The sequence below is a fragment of the Lutjanus erythropterus genome, chromosome 16 (assembly GCF_056507025.1).
Source record: "Lutjanus erythropterus isolate fLutEry1 chromosome 16, fLutEry1.hap2, whole genome shotgun sequence".
Classification (NCBI taxonomy): Eukaryota; Metazoa; Chordata; class Actinopteri; order Lutjaniformes; family Lutjanidae; genus Lutjanus; species Lutjanus erythropterus.
Window position 1 is genome coordinate 27,582,873 of NC_139332.1, and position 22,108 is coordinate 27,604,980.

Sequence of the window (22,108 nt, forward strand, 5' to 3'; positions counted from 1 at the left end):
ATATTTGCAGCTGATGCTGCTAAGGTTTAAATGTTCTGCAGAGGGCTTTACACCGTGCAACTCAACTACAGCTTAATTTTACCTCGGTTTAAACCAGCTAAAGTTGCATGAAAGTTTCACCGTGTAAAGTCAGCCTTAATGATGGTGTGATTAAAGTTATTTTATTTTGAAAAAATATGGCCCGACCATAAAAGTCCTACTCTTAGAATGGAATTTGGTTTAATCATCTGTCCACTTGGAAAAATGCCGGGAGCAGAGGGTATTTTAACATTAATACTTCACATTAATTTAGCTGACCCACCTGCTACTAATGAACCATGAAGTGGGGCTGAAACCATCTACTTCTCTCTAACTGAGACTGGTGGTAAAAGGATGCACATTGAGCACAAACGGCTAAATTTCTTCACTGTGCCCCGTTAAGTTATAATGTGATCTGCGCCCTTGTTTACAGCACCTAAACTGTATGTACGCAAACACATACAAGAAGGACAATGATGACTTTAAAAGTCTACGAACTGAAAATACTGAGGGCTTCTTTGAACAGCCACTTTTGTTCTATCCTTCTTATTTGCATTTGTTTCATGTCATGGGTATTTTGAGGAAAAAAGTAACAATCTTATGCTTCACCGAGTGATTATTTTTTATCTTGTGCAGTGCCATGTTGGCTCAGTTCTTGTTTAGTGATGCAGTAAACTGTACATCTTTTGTAACAAGCAGTGTTGTGAATGTACTTCTTGAGCCTGACTAAAGTTAATTTTGCACATAAATTATTTGCCATTGATCTGCTTTGGAAAATAAAGACAAAGGTATAGAAATGTTTTCTGTACCATATTGATGTCTCTTCACACTATGTAAAGGAAGGAAATCTTGGTATACATGGAAATAAAAAGTTTTGAATTTTCTGTTTGATTGTGGAATATTGGGATTTATTCTAGACCAGAGGCTGAGGACCACCTGCCCAAATAAATGACAAAGAAAAAGCAAAAAAAAGGAGAAAAATAAATGTCCTCTGCAATCACAAATGTTCTCTCGCTGTGCGCTACATTAGCAGCAATCATATAGCTTTCAAAGTGGCTTTTGACTGAGTTATTAATGTTGTTATGACTTTCCCTTGTCCCATGTCCACAGGAAATATTCTTTTTAAGACCTGTCCTGTTCAAGACAAGTTGTGCATCATCCTGCCATGATTTATTTCACAATAGTGACCTGCTCAGTGAACGCTGTCCTGCTTGTCACATGGTAATGTACCAACAGATCAATAATCTGACACAAAATATTAATTTTAAAATGATTTTAGTAATTTAACAAGGATTTAATTGCTTCTCTAGAGTCTATGATCAGAACTGTGTCCATAGCAATGGCCTGCCATTCATAACAACGGTCTGTTAAACCTTAAAATGCTGCAATTGACCAATCAGAATCGGCCGTGCAAGGAAATATGATAACACATTTATAAAGTCACACTCAGTACTGGGCCTCACAGGGCGACCATGATGCTGATGTTATCCAAAATGAAATTGAGTTTGATAACCCTGATCAAGAGGGTCATTGTGGAACATTTGTGGTTAATCCAGGACACCTTAAGTGTATTTCGTGAAGCCAAAACTCATTCAAAGACACCGTGTGTCATTCTGGGACAGCTGAGCTCACACCAGATCACGGATTCATTTGCAGCACGATGGTGGAGCACCAGAGGTCTCTCTTGCTCAGCGCTGCAGCGTTCCTGTCCCGTGATTTAACTGTGCAAAAAGCCCTCATTCACTGCGTCTAAAGAAAGCATCCTCCATCAGTCGTAAAAGACCTTGAAAGATGGCGAGCTAATAAATGGGGCCGCCTACGAAGCCTATATAGATTTCCATTTAAATGGAAAACATGCAGCAGAGTAACTCTACAAAGAGATAGCATTATATATGATGCTGTAGAAGAAGATGAAGAATGAAATCATGATAATACATTTTTTGGCGAGCATATAAGCTTCTCAACTTGATTTGTTAAAATATTTGTGGGGATATTTTCTCATACCAGACATCTGAATGACCAGTGTAAACATAAAGACAACCCACAGTGACAGCCCTTTACTGTAAGCGAGTGCTAAAACGTCTCCAGCGAAGGAGAAAGTGCCTCTTACCTCCCCTTTGTGTGATATGTTCTTTGTATCAGTGAGCCAATTATCACAGCATGCAGGAGAGACGGAGCTCGCTGCTAATTGTGGTTTTAGGGGCACTTGTCCTTGAAAAGTTCTATCTCAGCGTTATTTCTAATGATGAGAACCACTGCTTTCCCCCCATCTGAGTATCATCCTTATTAGGTGTTCAGTTAAATGCAGGACAAAATGTGCAGCTGGGATCTTGTTTTTGATATTGGGATTATTGTCTGAGGTAGATGATTGGCCTCCAGAGGATAATTCAAGCGTGTTTGCAGTGGTGGATCACGGGTTGAGTTAGAGGCTAATAAAGTACATACTTTATTTATTCCCTCTTCAGTTATTCAGGTGCTTAGTGAAAACATGATGTTGCACCGTCACGCTTACGAACATCACACTTGTAAAACCAAATGTATGCATTGGTTGATTGTAATAAGTAGACAAAACTTAAAACTTAAAATTGATTTTAAGCTTTACCGAACATGAAAGTATTGTTTATTATTCTTAAAATGATTCAGTTCTGTCTTGTAAAAAAACAAACAAACCTCATAATCACTAGAGTTTCGAGTTTTGAATCAAACTCAAACTCTCAAAACTTTGAGAAAGTTTTTAAATGAACCAAACAAAGTTTTGCCGACCTTTAATCTTTTGTTGAGATAATTCATTTTTCTTCTTTAGATAAAATTGAATCTTCACAGTGAACTATGAACCTGATTAGTCTTTAGTTGGATATTTGAAAATTAAATGAAAAATTATCTCAACAAAACATTATTAATTGGAAAAAATTTTTTTTAAAACCTTGAAAGTTTTCTCAACTTTTTCATTTATACAGTGTTAACGTATTGCAATAAGAGGTGTGTAGTCATGTCCTGTTTTATTTTGTAGTTCTTGCCTCCTCCCTTGTTTCTGTGTCTTTACTTCCTGTCTTTTTCTGTTTTCCCGCCCTTTTGATTTCTGATTGTTTCCACCTGCCTCTCATTAACTCTTGTGTGTGTGTGTGTGTGTGTGTGTGTGTGTGTGTGTGTGTGTATATATAATCAGTTTGTGGTCCCTCTTTCAAATGTCAGCTCTTCTGTGTTGATTCATGTGTTTCTGTGTCTGCTCCTGTGTGATCTGCATGTTCCTGTTTTTTGTCTTTCTGGATTTTACTTTGTGATTTTGGACTCTTGTTTGGACTCCTTTGTTGGACTTTGGAGTTTGTTTGCTCTTTTTCCTGAACACTGCAGCCGCCTTTTGTTTTTTCATTAAGTAAATGCATTTCTTGGTTCTCCTGTTTGTGAACTTTTATGGTAAAATAAAACAGGAAATGACTACCACAAAACCCAAACCATAACAGCTGTTCCCTATTTTTATGCACACCCTACTATGATGCATATGTGGAAAACGAGGCTCGTTGTCACTATGGAAACACATCAACAGCTGCAGGAGCACAGACGCTTGACAACTGACCCTTCGCTAAGCACCACCCTCTTTAGTTGCTGTTGCTAAGTCTGCCAAGCTTTCCATTCTCGTGCTGTTTATGGTGATAACGGTGGTAGATTTAACATCAAAATAGGGAGTAATTGTTGAAACACGAGGTCTGTGATTCCTTAGAGAAGTAAACAAAAGCAGCTTCTCATTTCTAGCTGACGACTGTGGATTTTGTCGGCTAAAATAATGACTTGAAAGCAGATTTTATAAGTGTAGCTGGATGATGTAAGCTAGTGCTAATTCAACTTAACTATTACTATTCTGAAAAGTAAAAAAATGGACATAAAGACAACAGAACTGTCAGATTTTAAAACATTTAATGACAGAGAGAGGGTATTTATTTCCAGTTAGTTTTACATTAAGAGGAAACAAAACAGGTTTCTAAATATCAGTTCCTATTCCTGTAGCACCACCACATGTCAGCAACCTTTACAGTGATTTTGACTGTTCTGTTAAAGTGAACATACAAACAGAGCATGTACAAATAAGAGTGGCAGTGTAATTTATCATGAACAAAATAAAAGTATGCATCAGAACATTTGAAATCAACGTACTGTCCTTCAGTGCTAAACTCCTCATACCGCCTCGGTGCTTCTGCCATAAACCTTTGAACCACTTACGATCTGACCATCAGATAAAACGAACATTTGTCTGTCTGTCATCCTCGAAATAAAACACAGATAACATTATAAACTTCAAACTTAAATTATGATGCAAACAGATAACTCACAATAAATGAGGTGCTATGTAGAAAAGAGAGCAGACCAGTTGATTTTAGGACATTTTTTAGTTGTATTTAGTTGTATGTAACAGTGCATTTGAAAAGGGCATTTTATGTATTTATTTTTTGCTTGACTTGAATGACAACATACTGTACATATTTATTAATTACATTAAGGCATAATGAAACAAAACTGTTACATAAAAACAATATTAGAGTCCACACTACTCATATAATGCAGGTTTCCGGTTGTGTTTTCCAATGCATTTCTTTGCAACATACGTTTCACTCGAGCACAAACAGGACCACGCACCGACAAGACTTCACATACGAAACAAAAACAATGGTTTGTTTGGTGTGTAAGTTAAAAAGCAGCGACATCCATGAAGCGTCACTCATGTACAAAATGCAGCCGACAGGGGACAAATAGAAAAACAAACATCTGCCATGAATGGACCTCAGACAGCAAACACTAGCACCATCAGACCAAGATATATTTGACTAAAAGCACGACCAAACCTCTTATAAACAGCTAAATAATGACTGAGACAAGATATGCTTAAAGTAGGATTAAAACAAAACTGGCACAGTGACCACCTACATTCCTGGAGAGTGGATTTCATGCTGTGTCAATGTGGTGTCACTGTCTAAACATACAGGAGGCTCGAGTTAGTGGGTTAACATCTCTTGAGGTTGTGAGTTCGCCGCTTGCAGATCTGGTCCTCCTCCTTCGTCTTGTCCCGTCGGTGTTGGATCTGCGGTTTGGTCCTCGGCGGCGAGCTTAGAAGATGGTGCTCCAGCGTTTAGGGGGTGGACGGGACTCTCCCTGGAGAGAAGAAAGAAGATGATGATGAGTTTATTTTAATTTTAAAGAGCAGTCTGAGGTTGATGTTCAGTGGTTTTAAGCCAAAACTGTGGTGAAAGGTCATGAAAGATTTGATTGTCACGTGCGTCACATTTATCGGGATTGAAGGAGACCATCCACACTGAAAATAAAGCCTCAAAAGAGTTGAGGTAGATGGCAATTGCAAAAAACTAATCAATGAATACATGTATGAGAAATCTAAAGTGATAGTTTGGATCATTTGAAGTGGAGCTGTATGAAGTACATGCCCATAGTCAGTGTATTACCTACAGTAGATGGCGGTTGAGACGCCCCCAGTTTGGAGAAGCACAGAAGCTAATCAATGTCCTGCTATGGACAGGGTCAGCAACAAACTAGCTCAACCAGACTCCATTGACAAAAACAGTAATTTTACCTTGCAGAGGACGGGAGTTGCTGGTCTATTGCTGCCTCAGTCTTAGTTTGTTTGTATCATTGTGTGACTTTGGTGAATCTGTACTAACCTTTTAAAACCCCAGATTCACACAATAACACAAACAAACCACCAGCTGTAGACCAGCAACTCACATGTTCTGTGAGGCAAAATGATCGATTTTGCAAGTGGAGTCTGGTTGATTTGGAGAGAGCGATATTTGGCTTATATAACAGCAGTTTCCCACCGGAAAAGGCTGATGGCAAAGTAAAGAGGTGAAAATATATTCTAAATATAGCATAAACTTGAACTGATATAAATTCCTTTCAGGTGGCTAAAATATGTCTTGGTGCTGACCCTGTCCACAGTGGTATGTTGCTTGTCCTCCATCTTGACCGTAAGTGACTATTTCATTTGCTCATGCACCGTGTGAGCTCCGTGCGTCTCACACCCGAGCTACATCTGACAGGCGTAAACATCCTCAAGCCTTTATTTAGACTCAAGTCCATTTTTTGGCACAATATGTGTGCAAATGCAAGGTTGGAGCCCAGTAAAACGCTACTGAAAAAGTATTTTGTCCACATTTTGTAATCTAGGTGGAGCAGCTCGTTCTGCTCCAGTGTAATCCTACAGACTCTCCTTTCACTTTACATAGCAGCTGGACAACGAGACACGAGGACTATGTGAACTTTTTCTGCAGTGTTTTTGTGGCTTAACCGTACATTTACTGCCACTATACAACATCACTGCTAAACTTTAATCCCACTGCTCTGATGGAAAATATAGATCAGGAATATTTACACACACTGAAAGAAAACTGCAGAGAAAGTTTGGCTGCTCATTTGCTGCAGGCAGCTTTGAAATACGTGGATAATACATAATAATCCTGCTGCTTCTTCAAACTGGGGACGTGTTGACATTCATTTACTTCAGGTGATACACTAACTATCCCATTAATACTTGGGTTTACATGTAGTGTCACTGTATAAATGAATATGTTGCTCTTAAGCTCATTAGTTTATTATGATGACAGGCTGCTGTGAAAGCGTGTTGATGAACGAGGATGAATGAAACTGAAATGGTGAGTCATGATACTTTATTTATTTATTACTCACTGATCTCTGATGAGAGCATCACTGTTGTATTTGGGCAAACAGACAGGAGACAGTGTTTATGAAGTCCAGGTTTACAAATAGAACGAGGACATTTTGAGTAAAACAAGGAGGCAAACGTTCGGTAAGCTCACCAGGTTGAAGATTCTGGACAGTGTGCTTTGGTCTCTGCGTCTTCTGACCGGCGACTTTGTGCTCTCGGCACGCGGCGACGAGGCCTAGAACAAAATGCTCTATAAGCACAGATGGAGACCTGAAACCAGGGCCTGAAACCACGGCTGTCATGGTATAACCTTTAACCAGACGTTTAATTCATTTTACATTGATGCCTTTTTTCTCTTTACGAGATCAGACACATTTTACTTCAGAGCCTCAGATCAGGTAACAAAATGCCAAATGTAAAACAATGGCTTAAACATGTTATAGAGGGCAGTTATTGCTGTTGCTGGACAAAGAACACATATCCACAAATAATAATACTTCAAAAATGAAGAAAACACTGCATACTTCCTCATGAGTGCCCAAAAACTTTTGTACTTTTTGGACATTTTGCACGTGTCTCTTTATTTACCTTTCCTCCTCTTTAATTGCATTGGGGTTTGACTGTTTGGTGTATGGATCTATGTTGTTGTTATAGTTTTTAATGTGCTTTTATACAAGCTGACTTTCCCCCGTGGACACCTTGTGGAGTGCTGCAGGGATGACCTATTTCTGGAGGCCAAAGACCAGAAGTTAGCATTGCTCTGGTTCCCTCCACAAGGGAAAACGGAACCAGTCCAAAGTCTCGAAGGCAGAACTTGGGGTGGTAACACTGAGCTTACTACTGACGAGAGGGTGTAATTTCTGGTAAGGCGTGTAAGGAGCGTAGAGTTGTTAGTGGCCATTCAAGCAACTACGTTGCATTTAGAAATTCCCAGAAAATCGATAGGCGGGGACATGTCAGATTGTCTGGTATAGTGAGACAAGTTGATTATTTACCAATATATTTTATGTTGTAAAAAATCTCTTAAGCTGTGTTAACCACAGATTTTATTTCATCTAACTAAAAACCCATACAAAATACCCATTTACTTTGAGACGATCGACCTGGATGTGCAAAAATGTTAACTCATTTCCAGGTTTTAGACTCATTCCTGCAGCACTTTATTGAGGCAAACTGGAGTGAGATTTTTGTAATCGGCCCATCCTGGCTCCTGCCCCTTTTTGCTTTGTGTTCCAATAACAGTTGGTACCCGGTGGAGCCTCAGTCAACTTTTTCGTTGACGTTGTAAAGAAAACCAAATTTTGAAGATGGTTAAAAGATTTTGCTGTGGGACGTGTTAAAGGCATATATATATTAAGTCATGTTAAGTTAAGTTAGCCAATTTTAGCCAAATGATAACTAGCTAACCTACATCAGTGGCTAGCTAGCTTGTTACATCTTGTAACTAATGTTAGAAAAACTAGCTAACTAGTTAACTAGTCTAACTCTGTCTTGGTACTTCAGAGGGCTACAATGTGAGGATTAAAAAAGTATTACTGATGCATCTCGATGCATCTTCTTGATCGAATGCATCGAAAACGAGGCACAATTTTTAGCCTCTTGGTCCAGTTCACCTCAAATATAATATCAGAAATGAGATTAGTGCATAGCTCAATTGGTGGAGTGGGACTTATGGGTGGATTATGTAACTTTGAGAAATTATACAGAGGTTGTAAAGGTCTTGAGGTGATAAAATTGCTTTAATAATAAAATTTCACTCTTATTGCAAGTATGTAAACTGGGGTAAAAACAACAATACTGCAGGTATGTGGTTTCTCTGCAACAGCAGCAGTGCGATGTAGAAGAAACAGTTGTCTCTTTTCTGTGATCTGTTATTGTGAGAAAAACATTCAGGAAGACATGACCATGTGACAGGATCAGACTCAGATAACAGCAGCCTTCAGGGGAAAGAAAATGGATGACAAGGACGAGGTAAAGTCCACTGACACAAAGGACACAAGTAGATAATCACGGTCAAATGACAGACATGAGGCTGTCCACAGTCGCCAGACAAATAAGAAGACACAAAGAAGGTGGGAAGCCAAAACAGATGGATCGGTGATTCATCCCTGGCACTGATGGGATGGAGGTGTTAGAGCCAGAAGAAAGAACCAGAGGTGTGAAAGAAAAGAAGAACAGGAGGTGGAGGAGGAGGAGGAGGAGGAGGAGGGTGATGCAGGCCAAGAGGTCCTAAGAGAAAATGTTTACCGGTTCATAAATAGTCGAGCAGTTTCAAAGTCATCCAGAAGCAGTGAGTCGCTCTGGATTGAAGCAAAGAAAATAAATTTACCAATAAGCCAATACTCGTTGCTGATCTTTTCAACGAATCAACCAGAGACTGAAAGTGATTTTCTGCGGCACCCATCAAGAGTGAGCTGCTGTAAGCTTTGACTTTAAGTTTCTGTAGGGAAATGCTGCTGAATAAGATCTTTGCTGAGGTGTAAAAGACATTTCTCTTCAAGGAACAAAGCAGTGAGACACACACTGAGAAAGAAGACAGGATGAGCATGAAGGTTAGGTAACAGGTGTACTGCAGACAAAGGACATGTTGCGGGGGAGTTTTTCTACAGACGAAAATAGGATCATTGCACACACACACACACACACAGCTGTGCAATCAGCAGTGAGGCTTTTGTTTGATTCCAGAAGGGAGGAGTGTTTGACGTACCAAGCCCAAGACGTCTCTCCACTGGACATGAAAAAGAAACAGACAGCGACATGATGAGATGAGAGTATAGTGGTTCCTGCATTCGCCTCAACATGCCTGAGAATCATCAAGACATAAGATGACGACATAAGCCGTGGCATGGTGGCAAAGGGTGGGTACTTTCCATCCAAATGGGTGAATACTTCATCTGGGGAATTCTCTCTATGATGTTAACCAGTGGACCCCTTCAAATAAAGCGTGACTAGTTGCACAAAAGAGTGATTTTTCCCTTTAAACTTTCCCCTTTTGGTGGCCAGATAAGATAAAATGATCTAAATTAAGTTTGATAAGGGAAAAGTCGGAAAAATTAATATAAATGTGGGTAACGAACCAAGTCGCATATTTTTTTAATCTTTTTTTTCCCTAATAATCCTCTCATGACCCCGCAGATCTACATATTTCTACCAAAATGTATAAAAATATTAGCCACGCTAGCTGTGTGAAATATCTCAACAACCTTTGAATGGATTGCAATGAAAGTTGCAAACAAATGGCATTTGAATCAGTCTCAGCTATACTTGTGTTAACGTGAAACTAGTGTTTTGGGCAAATAACTTATGAGTGCTTATAGCTTAATGTATTCGGTGCTTATTAGCAAATGCAAACATAAACATGCATTAAACCTTCTAAACTAATGGCATTTAAATCAGTCTCAGCTGTACTTGTGCTAATAGGCTAGTGTTAGTGTTTAGTGCTAACAGCTAAACATGACCTAAAAGCCAGTTTAGTGCTAATTAGCTAAACTAGTGTTTAGTGGTTATTAGCAAATCTTAGCATGTCAACAAACTAACAGGAACATGCATTATACCTGCTAAACAATATTTGAATCAGTCTCAGCTGTTATTGTGCTAATAGGCTAGCTTCATGTTTAGTATTAAAAATTAGCTAGAAGCTGGTGTAGAGTGCTTATTAGCTAAACTAGTGTTCAGTGCTTATAAGCAAATGTTAGCATGCAAACACACAAGACTAACGTGAACATGCATCGTACCTTCCAAATTTTTAGATTTTAAATCATCTCAGATGTACTTAGCTACTAGACTAGTGTTACTGTTAAGTGCTAATGGCTAAAAATCAGCTAAAAGCCAGTTTAGTGCTAATTAGCTAAACTAGTGTTTGGTGCTTATTAGCAAATTTTAGCAAGCTAACACACAAAACTAATGAGAACATGAATGTAAGCATTATACCTGCTATATACCAGCATGTTAGCATTGTCATTATGGACATGTTAGCATGCTAACATTGGCATTTAGCTCAGTGCCACCAGTATGACTTGTCACTGGACAACAGCATTTTTCAGATTATTTTGATGACATATATTTTTGTTTTTGTAAAAAACATCCACAGGGGGAGCGAGCTAGCGGCATGTGTTGCTGTCTGACACCATCTTGTGTGATATTGGCAGTGCATGTTAGAAAATTCCACACATAATGGACTTAAAGATGTAGCCTAGCATTGCCAGACTAAATCGCACAGTAAACTAAATTGTCTCCCAGGGTCAATGAAGACATAAGCTTGTCAGATTCATCTGGTTCCCAAGCTATTTAAGGTTCCTAGTTGTACCCTAAGGTAGCCAATGAAAGTCCACTGGACATCTGATAGCCAGCTTTAAATGTCAGTAAAAGATTGCAGCTGTTGAAATTTGACATTGAAAAAAATGATAGACAGTTCATTGATAAAAAGTGATTAAAAGTTCTCTTTTGCTGTTATCTTCACCCTGCGGCTACACCTCTGGAATGATAAACAAAACAGATATTGTGAAAAATAGAGACTCACCCTGGATTTAGGACGAGGAGTGGAAACCTGAGAAGATTTCAAGCGACAAACAACAACAACAGAGTGACTAATTGCACAGGGCAGAAAAATGGAACAACTACCTCTGTTGTGAAACAAACAAATGATTGAGCTGCTGATTGAAATTCCTTTTGTTGTATCAGTATGTAAATGAATGAGTCAAACAGCTTTGTAATCAGTGAAGGAGCTGAGGGTCAGCGTGCAGTCTTTGTCGAACGCTGCTGCACCTTTGATGCCATGAGTTGGATCAAATCAAATGAAAACAGTGACAGTTCAACACTCATACAGTGTAAATTGGAGGAAATTGGTTTGTTGTGTGTTCTGACTCATGCAACTCGTAACACATCAAACTTTGTTGAGCTCAAAAACTGTTTAAATAAAATGAAAAATGTTAGCGTGATGCAACAAAAAGTGACTTTATGCACATGTTAAAAGTATGTAACACGTGTATGATGTATGATATGACGTATACAATATAACATTTGTACAACTTACCAAGCTCCTGAAGAAATGCACCACAGCGTTTTCATTGGTCCGGCGGCGAGAGGAGGATTGCTGGGGGGAGGCAGCCAGGTGACCCCGGAAGGACCCCTGTGAGGATCAAAATCAAGGTCAAATAACTGTTAACATGACGCACCACAAGACTAACTCATATTCCAGTGAAATCAAATGGGATCACATTTTTAGACCCTTAAGCAGCATTGAGAAATCTTTTTATGCAGTACATTCATGATGGATTAGCCTGGCATGAGCTTGAATAGAAATCAGTTATTTGCTGAAAGTCGTTTCCAGCTGCACCACAGAATTGCCTCCTAATATGATAATTATAATAGTTTCAAGGCCCTGCTGGGCGTCAAGTCTCACAATATGAGAGTAAAGTAGACAAGAAGTACAAGAAATCTGAAAATGAAATCAATTAAGGAGGATTAAAATACCAAAAGCAGTAAAAGAGTGAAGAATTAATGTGGTTGATGACAGCATGGTACCACATTTAAGATAACTGTTAGGCGTAGCTCATCACAGAACTCCTCAAAGCCAACGTCTGCATCCGGACCGAATGCCAAGTCAGTCTTGACCTATTTCATACCCCATGTCCTGTATACAATATGTTATGAGGTGAGAGAAATTTTCTGTTGATCAATACATTGTTAATGATATCGAATACAGTATTGCTGCAAAAAAACATTACACTGGAGAATTTGCAATCAGCTCCTAAATCAACTCACTTTTCTCTAGAGGGACTACACTAAGCTTGGGCAGAATTAAGATATTATGGTTTACTACAGTATTAAGAAACGCAGCCCATATCCAGACTGTATGATTTACAATATTGTCATAAATACAGACGCTCCTCTTTCTTCTAAATTGATATGGAGATATGGAGACCCTGAGGTGCACATTGTAGTGCACAGTACTTGCCACCAGGGGTCAGTCTTTCTACTGGTGGACAAGGCAGCGCAGCTGAGCAGACAAACATGGCGTCTGGGGGATAAAGTTACAGGAATTTATCAGGAAAAAAGAGAAAATGCCTCTGCCCTGGGAGTATTTTGGGTTCAGTTGAAATGATAAAGGTAAGCCAGCAAATACTGCAGACTGCTGAGTGGTGAGTTTGTAACTTTACTATCTATGGTGGTAGAGACTGACGGTGAGGGCGAAAAGGTGAGCAGCGAAGTTGTCAGTCTGGCAGTAAATGTACGTTGTAGGTTTGAGTTTGTCTGTGAACAAAGCAAAGCTCCTCCCAACTGTGGGAATAGCATTGCTGTGATGTTAACCTGCACCTGCGTGAAGGGAGTATGGTCTGCAGCGCAGCAGAGTTTAGCTGAGCCGTGTTACAAAATTTTACTCAAACATCATCATAGAAAAATATAGATACTGCCCAAGACCAGCCTACACAATTACTACTACTAATGTAAATGTAGTTGTCAGAATATGTCTGAGTCAGAAATAAATTAGCTGACTGTCAGAGTTGTGTCTGCCTTACGTGCTGACCAAATCATGGGATGTTAATAAACTGCTTGTCAAATGTGTTTGGCTTAAAAGTTTTATTGAAGTGAGTTGATTATTTTTTTTTATTCTGGACCCTTGATGCTGAATATAAATCAGATCTTGACTTTGAGTGATACTTTTGAGAACCACAGTTATCGTATCGTATCGTATTGTATCGTATCATGTCGTGTCGTGTCGTATCGTATCGTACTGTATAGTGTCATATTATATTGTATCACATTATATTGTATAGTATCGTATTCATCCTGCAGTCTGTTATTGCCAACCCTTCTGGACCTCTGTCTTTGAGTAAAAACCAGATGTGGACCTTTGTTTAACAATTGTGAGAACCCCTGTCATTGTATCATATCATATCGTATCGTATCGTATTGTATCATATCGTTCAGTCTTAGAAATAAAGGTGCTAACTCAAACCATAAACGTGTCTTCAGCTTGTTCCCATAAAAGAACCCTTTTTGGTTCTGGTTAGAACCTTTTATAAAGGTTCCACTTGGAAGCCTTTCTGAGAATTCTACCTAGAACCCAACATAAAGGGTTATACCTAGAACCATCTGCAAAATGTTTTACCTAGAAAACTCTATGGTGTAATGGTTCCACCCAGAACCATGTCTGGGGGTTCTATCAAGACTCTTTCCACCTTGTAAGGGTGCAAACATGAACCCACCCAGGGGGTTCTTATATTCCAAGGGAGCTATCAAGAGGCCACCTAGAGGTTTCTACAAAGACCCCTTTTATATTATTGTACAAAGAACCCTTGATGAAAAATATCTTTTTCTTCCAAAAGTGATTCTTAAGATGAAAAGTATTCTTAATGGTACTCCTAGTTTTACACAAAACATTGACTAACTGTTTCTTAAAAAGGTTCTTCAGAAGCAAATGCTTCTGGGTAGAACATCACCCCTTTAATAAAATCTCAACCCTTCATTCTAAGAGTGTATCATATCGTATCAGATCAGTATTCATTCTGCAGTCTAACAAAAAGGTCAAATATACACTGATGTCAGTTTGTCCTGTTGTTAACATGGATTTTCTGTCATGTTTCATCAATGTAAAAAGTAACATAATCCTAAAAAGATGCCTTTGTATCATAATTATCATCTGTTGCCTCTGTCTTATATTAGAAGTCCAGGGTAGACAGCTTGTAACATATATGAGGGAAAATATCTAAGCACAAACTCATCTCAACAATCTATGAATACACAAAATCTGAATTCTGTGTGCTGCACCTACTCAGAAAAACGGGCTTGGATGTCAGATGAAAGGGGGTCTGTATGAGAGCTGACTCCTCAGAACCCCTCCCATCACGCAGTGTTCAATCTTGAGCTTGAAAGAGGTTTTGTCTGAGGGTTTCTTTCTGCAGCTCAGGGCCAGGCAGCCAACATTTACCTGCATCATGGTGATAGTGCATCTACTATAATTTTAGCTTACGTTTTCCCTCACAACATCTTAGCGGGTGCACACGTTATTCCTTTAACTAAACATACTGTGAGTTAAATTCAGATAAGAGTTCTGAAATGATCTGAATTGAAGACTGACTAAATGTTAAAACTTTTAGATGCATTTTTCAGGTTAATAAGGATGTCGCTGTCATTTATAAGTATGTAATATGCTTCAGTTAGTGCAGCAACACATTTGTATCACTGAAGTATCCTCTAATAATTCAGCATCTAAACAATTACAGTCACTAAATCATTTTTATTTGGAGGTGACATAATTTTAAGGAATTGTTTTCAGATTAAAGGGATTACATGTAGGATTTTCCTTTTAAAAAAATCAATGTATAGTTAAAATAATTCCTCTAAATCATCACTTATGACTCATTAGAAATTTGTGGTAGTGTCTATATTTACAGTGATTCTAACCTCTGCCTCTTTTTTTTATTATTTTCCTCATTATTTTGCTGTGTTCAGGACATTTCTAGGCATGAGTAATTCTGGATAAAGACAGTTGAGTCTTCTTCCAAGTCTGCCAAATACTGACGCTTTGGGTTGGTAAAGCGTTGGTATTTGACAACCTTGGAACTATCTTTCTGGTGCGTTTACAGGCGGCAACTGACAAATCCTACATATTCTACTTTTAACCTGAGAAAGATAGAGATAAAGGCTTGGGTGTCAAAAAGAAATAAATCTTCTATCCAGAAAAAAAGCGTATTTCTTCTTTAAATGCCATTAAGATTGCGAAGCATCCTGCTTTGCAGATGGTATTTTTGCCTCAGTATTAAAAAGTGAGTCCGAAATGAGAGAATTCCTGAACCAAATCTGAAATAAGGAGTGTCTGTTTGGTGAAATGAGCCATCAGAGCTCTCAGCTACTTCAGCTTCAGCAAGGAGCAAAACTGAGAAATTTAGGTTACTTTTTTAAAATAGATAACTGCAGGGTGTTTTTGTGATTTTTTTTTTTTAAGTAGTATTAATTATTTTTATTATTATTTCATATTATGAACAGATGATCCTCGGTGGCAACCCCTAACTGGGGAGCAATCAAAAGAAGATTATTTTGATGAATTTTGTGTTCCTTAATGGGTAAAATTAGGTAAAAGAGAAATCTTCATTTAAACAAATCCCATATATTATCTTCAAATTGTCACATTGCCACAGTCCTTATAATTGATATATCAGTTGATCTGATACATATATGGAGGAACTGAAATTCTTGATAGTCCTGTTTTAAAGGCACGCTGTTCAGGATTTTCTTAAGAAAACAATGTATAGACTAAAATCCTAAAAATAATTCCTCTGCCTGTATTCTCTTACTTTGTCATTATATTGCAGCATTTGGAACATTTCTGGTCATCAAAGTTGGTATTCAATGACCTGATTACGAGAATCGACAATCAACTGTCTTTCTGGTGCATAGAAGCTCACAAATTTTGCACATTTTACCTTTAAGCCACACTAACTAAAAATGTTTCCAAATGTGACAAAAAACTAAAAACCAATTTTAGAGTTTTCTAAGGTTAAATTAGTTCAAATAAGTTTTAAGAGGTTAAAAAAAACTTCGAACTATTCCTTTAAATGCATCAGCTCTCACCTTGCTCCTTTTCTTTTTGTCCCCTCCAAAGAACTTGCTAATCTGATCCATGAGACCAGGGTTCTTCTTTTTCCTCCCGAGTCCGAAGGTGCTCTGCCCTGAGGTGCTCGTCGTAGCCATGCTGAGGTTGGTGCTGAGGTTGGGTGGGGTTGACCTTTTCTATCTACTCAGTAGTCCTCTTCAGAGTCCGTCCACAGTGCCAACTCACAGTGCTGCTCCTTCAGTGTGGTTTGCAGCTCTTCTGACGCGCGGGGGCCGTCTTTGAAGGTGCTGTCCCCGCGGTCCCAGGGCACCATGGGACATGAGGAGGGTCAGGTGGGGGGGTGGGGTGGGGGGGGAGCGGGGTTGCGGTGTGGCCGGAGTGGCAGTGAGGTCCGTGGTTCTGGCTCGGCTCCAGGCATTCTTTGAAGCTTCAGCGGCTGTGTCAGTCACTGCCGCCCTCCGCATGGGCCCGGCCATTGTTCCTCTCCCCATCTGCTTCACCCCGGCCGCAGGGACAACAAGGGTTATCTCTGAGTCTGCACTCACACCCTGATGCAAAGCAGCCCGCACCACTGTGAGGCCATTGTTGAATCGGCCTCATATATTTTCTTAATGGATCATGTTTAAATTCGATGTACAGTCACCCAGATTAACATATGGAGGGGCCCAGAAGAAAAGAACAGCTTGTGTGAAAACTTGTGTGAACACGAGCCAAGTATCTATGTCTGCACAGCAATAAAAGAAACCAGTGGTGACTATGCAAGTTTGGATTCACTGTATTTTAAAATGTACTGATCCAAAACCATTGAAATGTGCAAAATGACCGAAGGTTGTTTTATTAATTGTTGTTTCAAAAATAAAAAGAATGAACTGCTATACTAATATTTAAGCTTGCATGGACAAAGTGTCTTAAAGTTCATATAAAATGATTTACTTCTGCATATTTCCTGTAAAAACAGGCAGCTAGCAAGGGACTTGTCGTATATTATGACTGGCATTTACTGTAGCCAGTAGCCCTTTTTTTTTCCCAGACCTGCCCTCTGTGAACTCTCTGCCTCTAGTCTACTAGTTGCCTCTGTTGGTTTGGGTGATTTAAGAGGCCATTTAGGATACATATGAATACTGGAACGCCTTGAGATGTTTGCTTGCTCTTTGGTGCACCAGTTGGGCACAAAGAGTTTGAAAATCATTTGGCTGAGGTGGTTTCTTGCCATATTTTGCTCCTGTCATGCCCTGTCATGGGCATTGCCACTCAGCCTCCAATTTCTCCCAGTAGCCACTTATTGAAATGCAGTGAAAAATTCCCCTACGGCCCAGAAAGCATTTACCACATAAGCCACCATTAAAAGTGTAAGTGAAGTTTGTAAAACTGTTGACAGGGCACCTCGGATTGCAAACAAGGTCAACTGTGACTTTTTCTATGATCCATGGATCCATTTTTATACTTTAAAGCTGAGAGAAGAGAAAAGCAGATTCGGGAATCTGTGATGTCATCACGATATAAGGGGACAAATGCTACTGCATGTCTTCAGTGGGCCATATGACCAGGAGGTAAACCTGGAAGCAAGAAAACTTTTTTGGATTATGTGTCAGGCGAGCTGTTCTCATTGGACTGAACAGGCACCATATTTGAGTACTGTATCTAGTTCATATACATCTATGATGCTGAATCAGCAAGCTAACAAAGCTAACTGATTAACAGCAGCTAACTACAGTTAGCAGTTAACTACTTTAGCAACAAGTGAAGCTATCTTCCTGCCAGAAATCTCTGTAACTCACTTGTATTTTCTGGGAGGCTTCCTTTGCTAACCGAAACAACTTTAGTAACAAGTACAGCTAACGTTATCTGTCCATCAGGGAACTCTGTAAATCACTGAGAGTTGAAGCTGAATTAAGTTATAAAGCTGTGTTTTATAAAGTAATAAAGGACCTTGCAACCAGAAACACTCTGCGTCGGCTGCTTCATACAAAAAAGAAAGTTTTTCATTGGATGCAAATTAAGTAACGCCCCGGTGTTCAGGATTAGTCATCAACATTTTTTAACGTTTTCCAGGAAATATCAAACTCTAAAGGATGCCTACAAAATGATTTTTTGTCACTGCTAGGCTGGTGTACAGGTGTATGTGATGAAAATCCTTAATTATGGATTTTGACTTCTTGGGAACTTAACTTGAAAGTGCTGAGAATAATGGGAAGTTCTTTAGTTCAGTGACAGCTTAACAAACTTTATGTGTTGATGAAGTCTGTGTAATACAGTTAAAAGCACCAGAACGAGTGAGAAAAGTGACCTGGAGTGAAATCGCTGTTCAAAAATTGCAGACTCAACATTTTACTATTAAAGTTTCTGACATTGTCATTCTTAGGCGCATTAATTCAAATGTCCTTGAATGTTAGTGCAACTTTTATTTGCCATTGTACCACATCACAGCACTACAAGGAGTCCTGCATGTGTTGTTTCACCCGCGGCGGCTGCAGCAGCCAGTGAACAAAGCAGGATCTGTTGCAGGGTAAGTTGTGTTAGAAAACACCCATGCAGCATCAGAATATTAATATTTTGGAACAGATGCCTTTTTGTTAGAGCTGTGTCTTATTTCATGTCAGAAAGTAGCTTTTAGTGAAGAAGAAGATGAACTGAAAAAGCTGCTTTCATATCACAGAGCATATGACAAATGAAAGCTGGGAGATCAGTCGTCAGAGGTAGAAGCACAGATGTAGGATTTCAGAAATATTTTTTTTTATCTTGTTGTTTTTATGATGTGTAACATAAACTGAGAAGAACATAATAACAACAGAATATATATACTTTGACAAACTGACTCTACATTTGAGTGGCAGCAAAAGAGTCACATGTATATTGGACTAAAATAACAATCAGGAAATATGTGAATCCCCCCAAATACTAATTATTATTTCTGCCAGGTGTGTGAGATCATGCAAATAGGTTGTGTGTGTGTGTGATTGACCAGCTGGGCTGGAGTTACTGTCCGTGTCCACAGCTAATCTCACATGATAATCCACCCATCAGCCTAAAATACTTTGCCCACATTTATGACTGTGTGCTCAAGGATCTCTTGTGGTCGAAAAACCTTGAAAAACCTGTTTTATTGACTCCTCTGTTCTACACTGACTGCTGACTCCCCAGTTCTCTTAAAGCTTCTACAATAAACTTGACAAAAGCAGTAGTGTCTCCAATGTAATAAACACAAAATATAACACTGAAAATAAAATTATCTGAATAAAAAACTCTTCCTACATTCTATTCACGTAACATTCGCTTGGAAAATGTAAACACAGGCTTGTTTCATCTGATTTCAAAGACAATCCAACCCAGTGGCACACATTAGGAATAACTTTATAGAAATAGCCAATCTTCTCGCAGATGGTCTTGTTAAAAAACACCTTGTCTTACCTTTAACCGGACAGGAGGGGCCACTAGCCTTCAACAACTGCTAGGCTAAAAACAAGGCTTATCCAGTCAGTTACAGGCAACATTTTGGCTTTGGTGTCCATAGAAAAGTCACGTTTCATGGAGCATCTGCAGATTAATTCCATACCCAATATGTATGTTTGTTAGCTGAGAAATGCTTCGCGTGTACATTATTTAGACTTTTAACTTTTGAATTTCTCATGCAGATTTTTTTTTTATCTATTGTTGTAAAGCTGCATGATTCTAAACAACAAGATATTGTAAATAAATAATTCTTAAATTCAGAAGATACCGTTGTAAGAAAACAGAGACTATGCAATACAAAAACTTTATAAATCTCTGCTGATTGCAGTTGTGGTGGCATTGCAGTAGGTGCTTCATCATCTGTTGCCTAAATCAATACTTGTGGCACACTTTTCTGTATAACACCGGGTGTAAGGACACTGAGCAGTTCATTCCAGTCCATTCATGTTCTCACAAAGAAAACAGGGAAGATCAAAGAGGACAACAAAGAGACAGAGGAGAGATGATTCTGAGTGGATTTCAGTCCAGGTTTCTTCAGATGTGAACAGCTGTATAATCTGAGACACACAATGACTGATGCTTGACCTGCTTTCCATTTTATACCCTCTCACAGAGGTACCCTAAGTGCTAAACCTGGAAATGAGATAGAAAACAGAAAGCATCATGGTCTGGGTGTGTGAAATATCTCTTAAACATACAAACCAGCTGTGAACAGGAGCAGTTTCTCCACTGGCATGCTGGGATGTCGCTAAGCTTCATTACAGGATGATGCTGGCGGGGTCTAATCATGTTTCTCTCTTTTTCAGTCCCCCTGCTGATGCCTGAACACAGTCACCAGCGCTGGACGTATCAGGACCTATTTTTATTCTTTGTGATGAAGCTCATGTCATATTTTTGAGCAGTTAAAAAAAAAAGAAAAATATCCCTACATCAGTGTAGACGTTTGTCGTCTTCTTAGTCATTGAATCATTTTATTATGAGCAGTTTTAATCTTTTTCTTTACATTATTTGGCAACCTCAGAGGGGAATGAAAATCCCACAAGCCCCTCGTTGCAACTATCTTATGACAGAACATAACGTCAGATTCACAACATCCTCAAGACTGTTTCTGGAAGCTACTACAAGGATTCAAGGCGATTTATTTATCAATTTAAAAATAAAACGATTAAAATTAAATTCCCCTCCTGCTTCTTTTTCACTGGCTAACGTATGACTCACTGTAATTGCCTGTGAAAATGTTAACAAACACGTTTCATCTGTTGTCAAGAAGAATCTGTCCCAGTGGTAGACATTTAGAATAAACATGTAGAAATTACTTATGTAGGTCAAGGCATCAGTATTGAATTGAGAAAAACTCCTTGTTGTAGCTTCAAACAACAACTATTCTTGTTCATTTTTATTAGCAGGGAAGCCAGCCAGTTAGGGCACCACTATTACGAGGACGGAAATATCTGTTGAATGGATTGCTGTGAAATTTGGATCAAACTTTCATGGTTACTAGAAGATTAACCCAACTGACTTTGGTGATAACCTGCATTTCCCGTCAGTGACACCAGCAGGTCAAATCTTTCCCATATCCAACAAGATATCTTAGCATCTACTAGGCATTAATGATTCTCAGATGATGATTTTGTGATCTCTGACTGTTCCTGTAGCACCAATACAAGGTTTCCTATACGCCAGGTGCAGGATACTGTAGGGCCCTTAGTCCTTAGTTAAATGTATGAAATATATAGACGTCAGTGGAAAATAACATTGTCAATATAACATTGCTCACGTTTACCTTTAATGACAGTGCTTATGTTGTTTTAGTTTGGGTGAATCATTTTAACCAGATCCACTGAGCACCAGGTTAAGCAACTGTTAGTCCTTATAATACGAACATTAATGCAAATTTATTCATCTTTTGGCAGCTGCATGTGGCTCAAATACAGCTCAGAAAAAAAATAGTCCCAATGATTCAGAGAGAATCGAAATCCTTGTAAAAGTGGATAAACATGAGGCCTTTATTTGAACTCATCCGCTGAGGAATCCTGAATATGAAAGTGGGTGAAACTGTAATCTAAACATGAGCGCCCATAACATTGAAGTCTATGGAGCCAATATGGCCGCCCAGTTTCCTGTATAAACAGAATAAAATGGGGATAGACTCAGAGGGGGACATGTTTGTCCACTCTGCCCTGCACACAGTGCTCTGTCTGTCCTGCAGGGCCGGGCCTCAGCGCAGCACCCACGGGCCTGACAGAGGTAGGGCAGAGGAATGCAGATGGTGGGCTGACCACACTGCCTGTGCCCTCGTGTCCAGAAGAGCCTTGGATTTGTTCCTGCGGCTGGAAGGTCGAAGCTGAGCGCAGGGGAAACAATAGCGGCCATGCAACAGAGCTGTGGGACACAAACACGGGAGATATCCTTGAACC

General features: G+C 39.2%; 1 protein-coding gene across 2 annotated transcripts; it reads right to left on the reverse strand.

Moving 5' to 3' along the window:
- Positions 1–3,913: 3,913 nt before the first annotated feature.
- Positions 3,914–16,519, reverse strand: mbpa (myelin basic protein a). Of its 2 annotated transcripts, XM_084739327.1 has the most exons (9): positions 16,259–16,519; positions 11,718–11,813; positions 11,205–11,231; positions 9,393–9,413; positions 8,933–8,985; positions 7,408–7,413; positions 6,837–6,920; positions 6,706–6,726; positions 3,914–5,160 (listed from the first exon to the last, which is right to left on the reverse strand). In XM_084739327.1, exons 1-9 carry the CDS (start codon positions 16,376–16,378, stop codon positions 5,004–5,006), a joined length of 585 nt encoding a protein of 194 aa, XP_084595453.1. In that variant the 5' UTR covers positions 16,379–16,519; the 3' UTR covers positions 3,914–5,003. The 2 variants fall into 2 exon arrangements, with proteins under 2 accessions (XP_084595453.1, XP_084595452.1); XM_084739326.1 differs by lacking the exons at positions 6,706–6,726; positions 7,408–7,413; positions 8,933–8,985 and having other exon boundaries at positions 16,259–16,512.
- Positions 16,520–22,108: the final 5,589 nt, after the last annotated feature.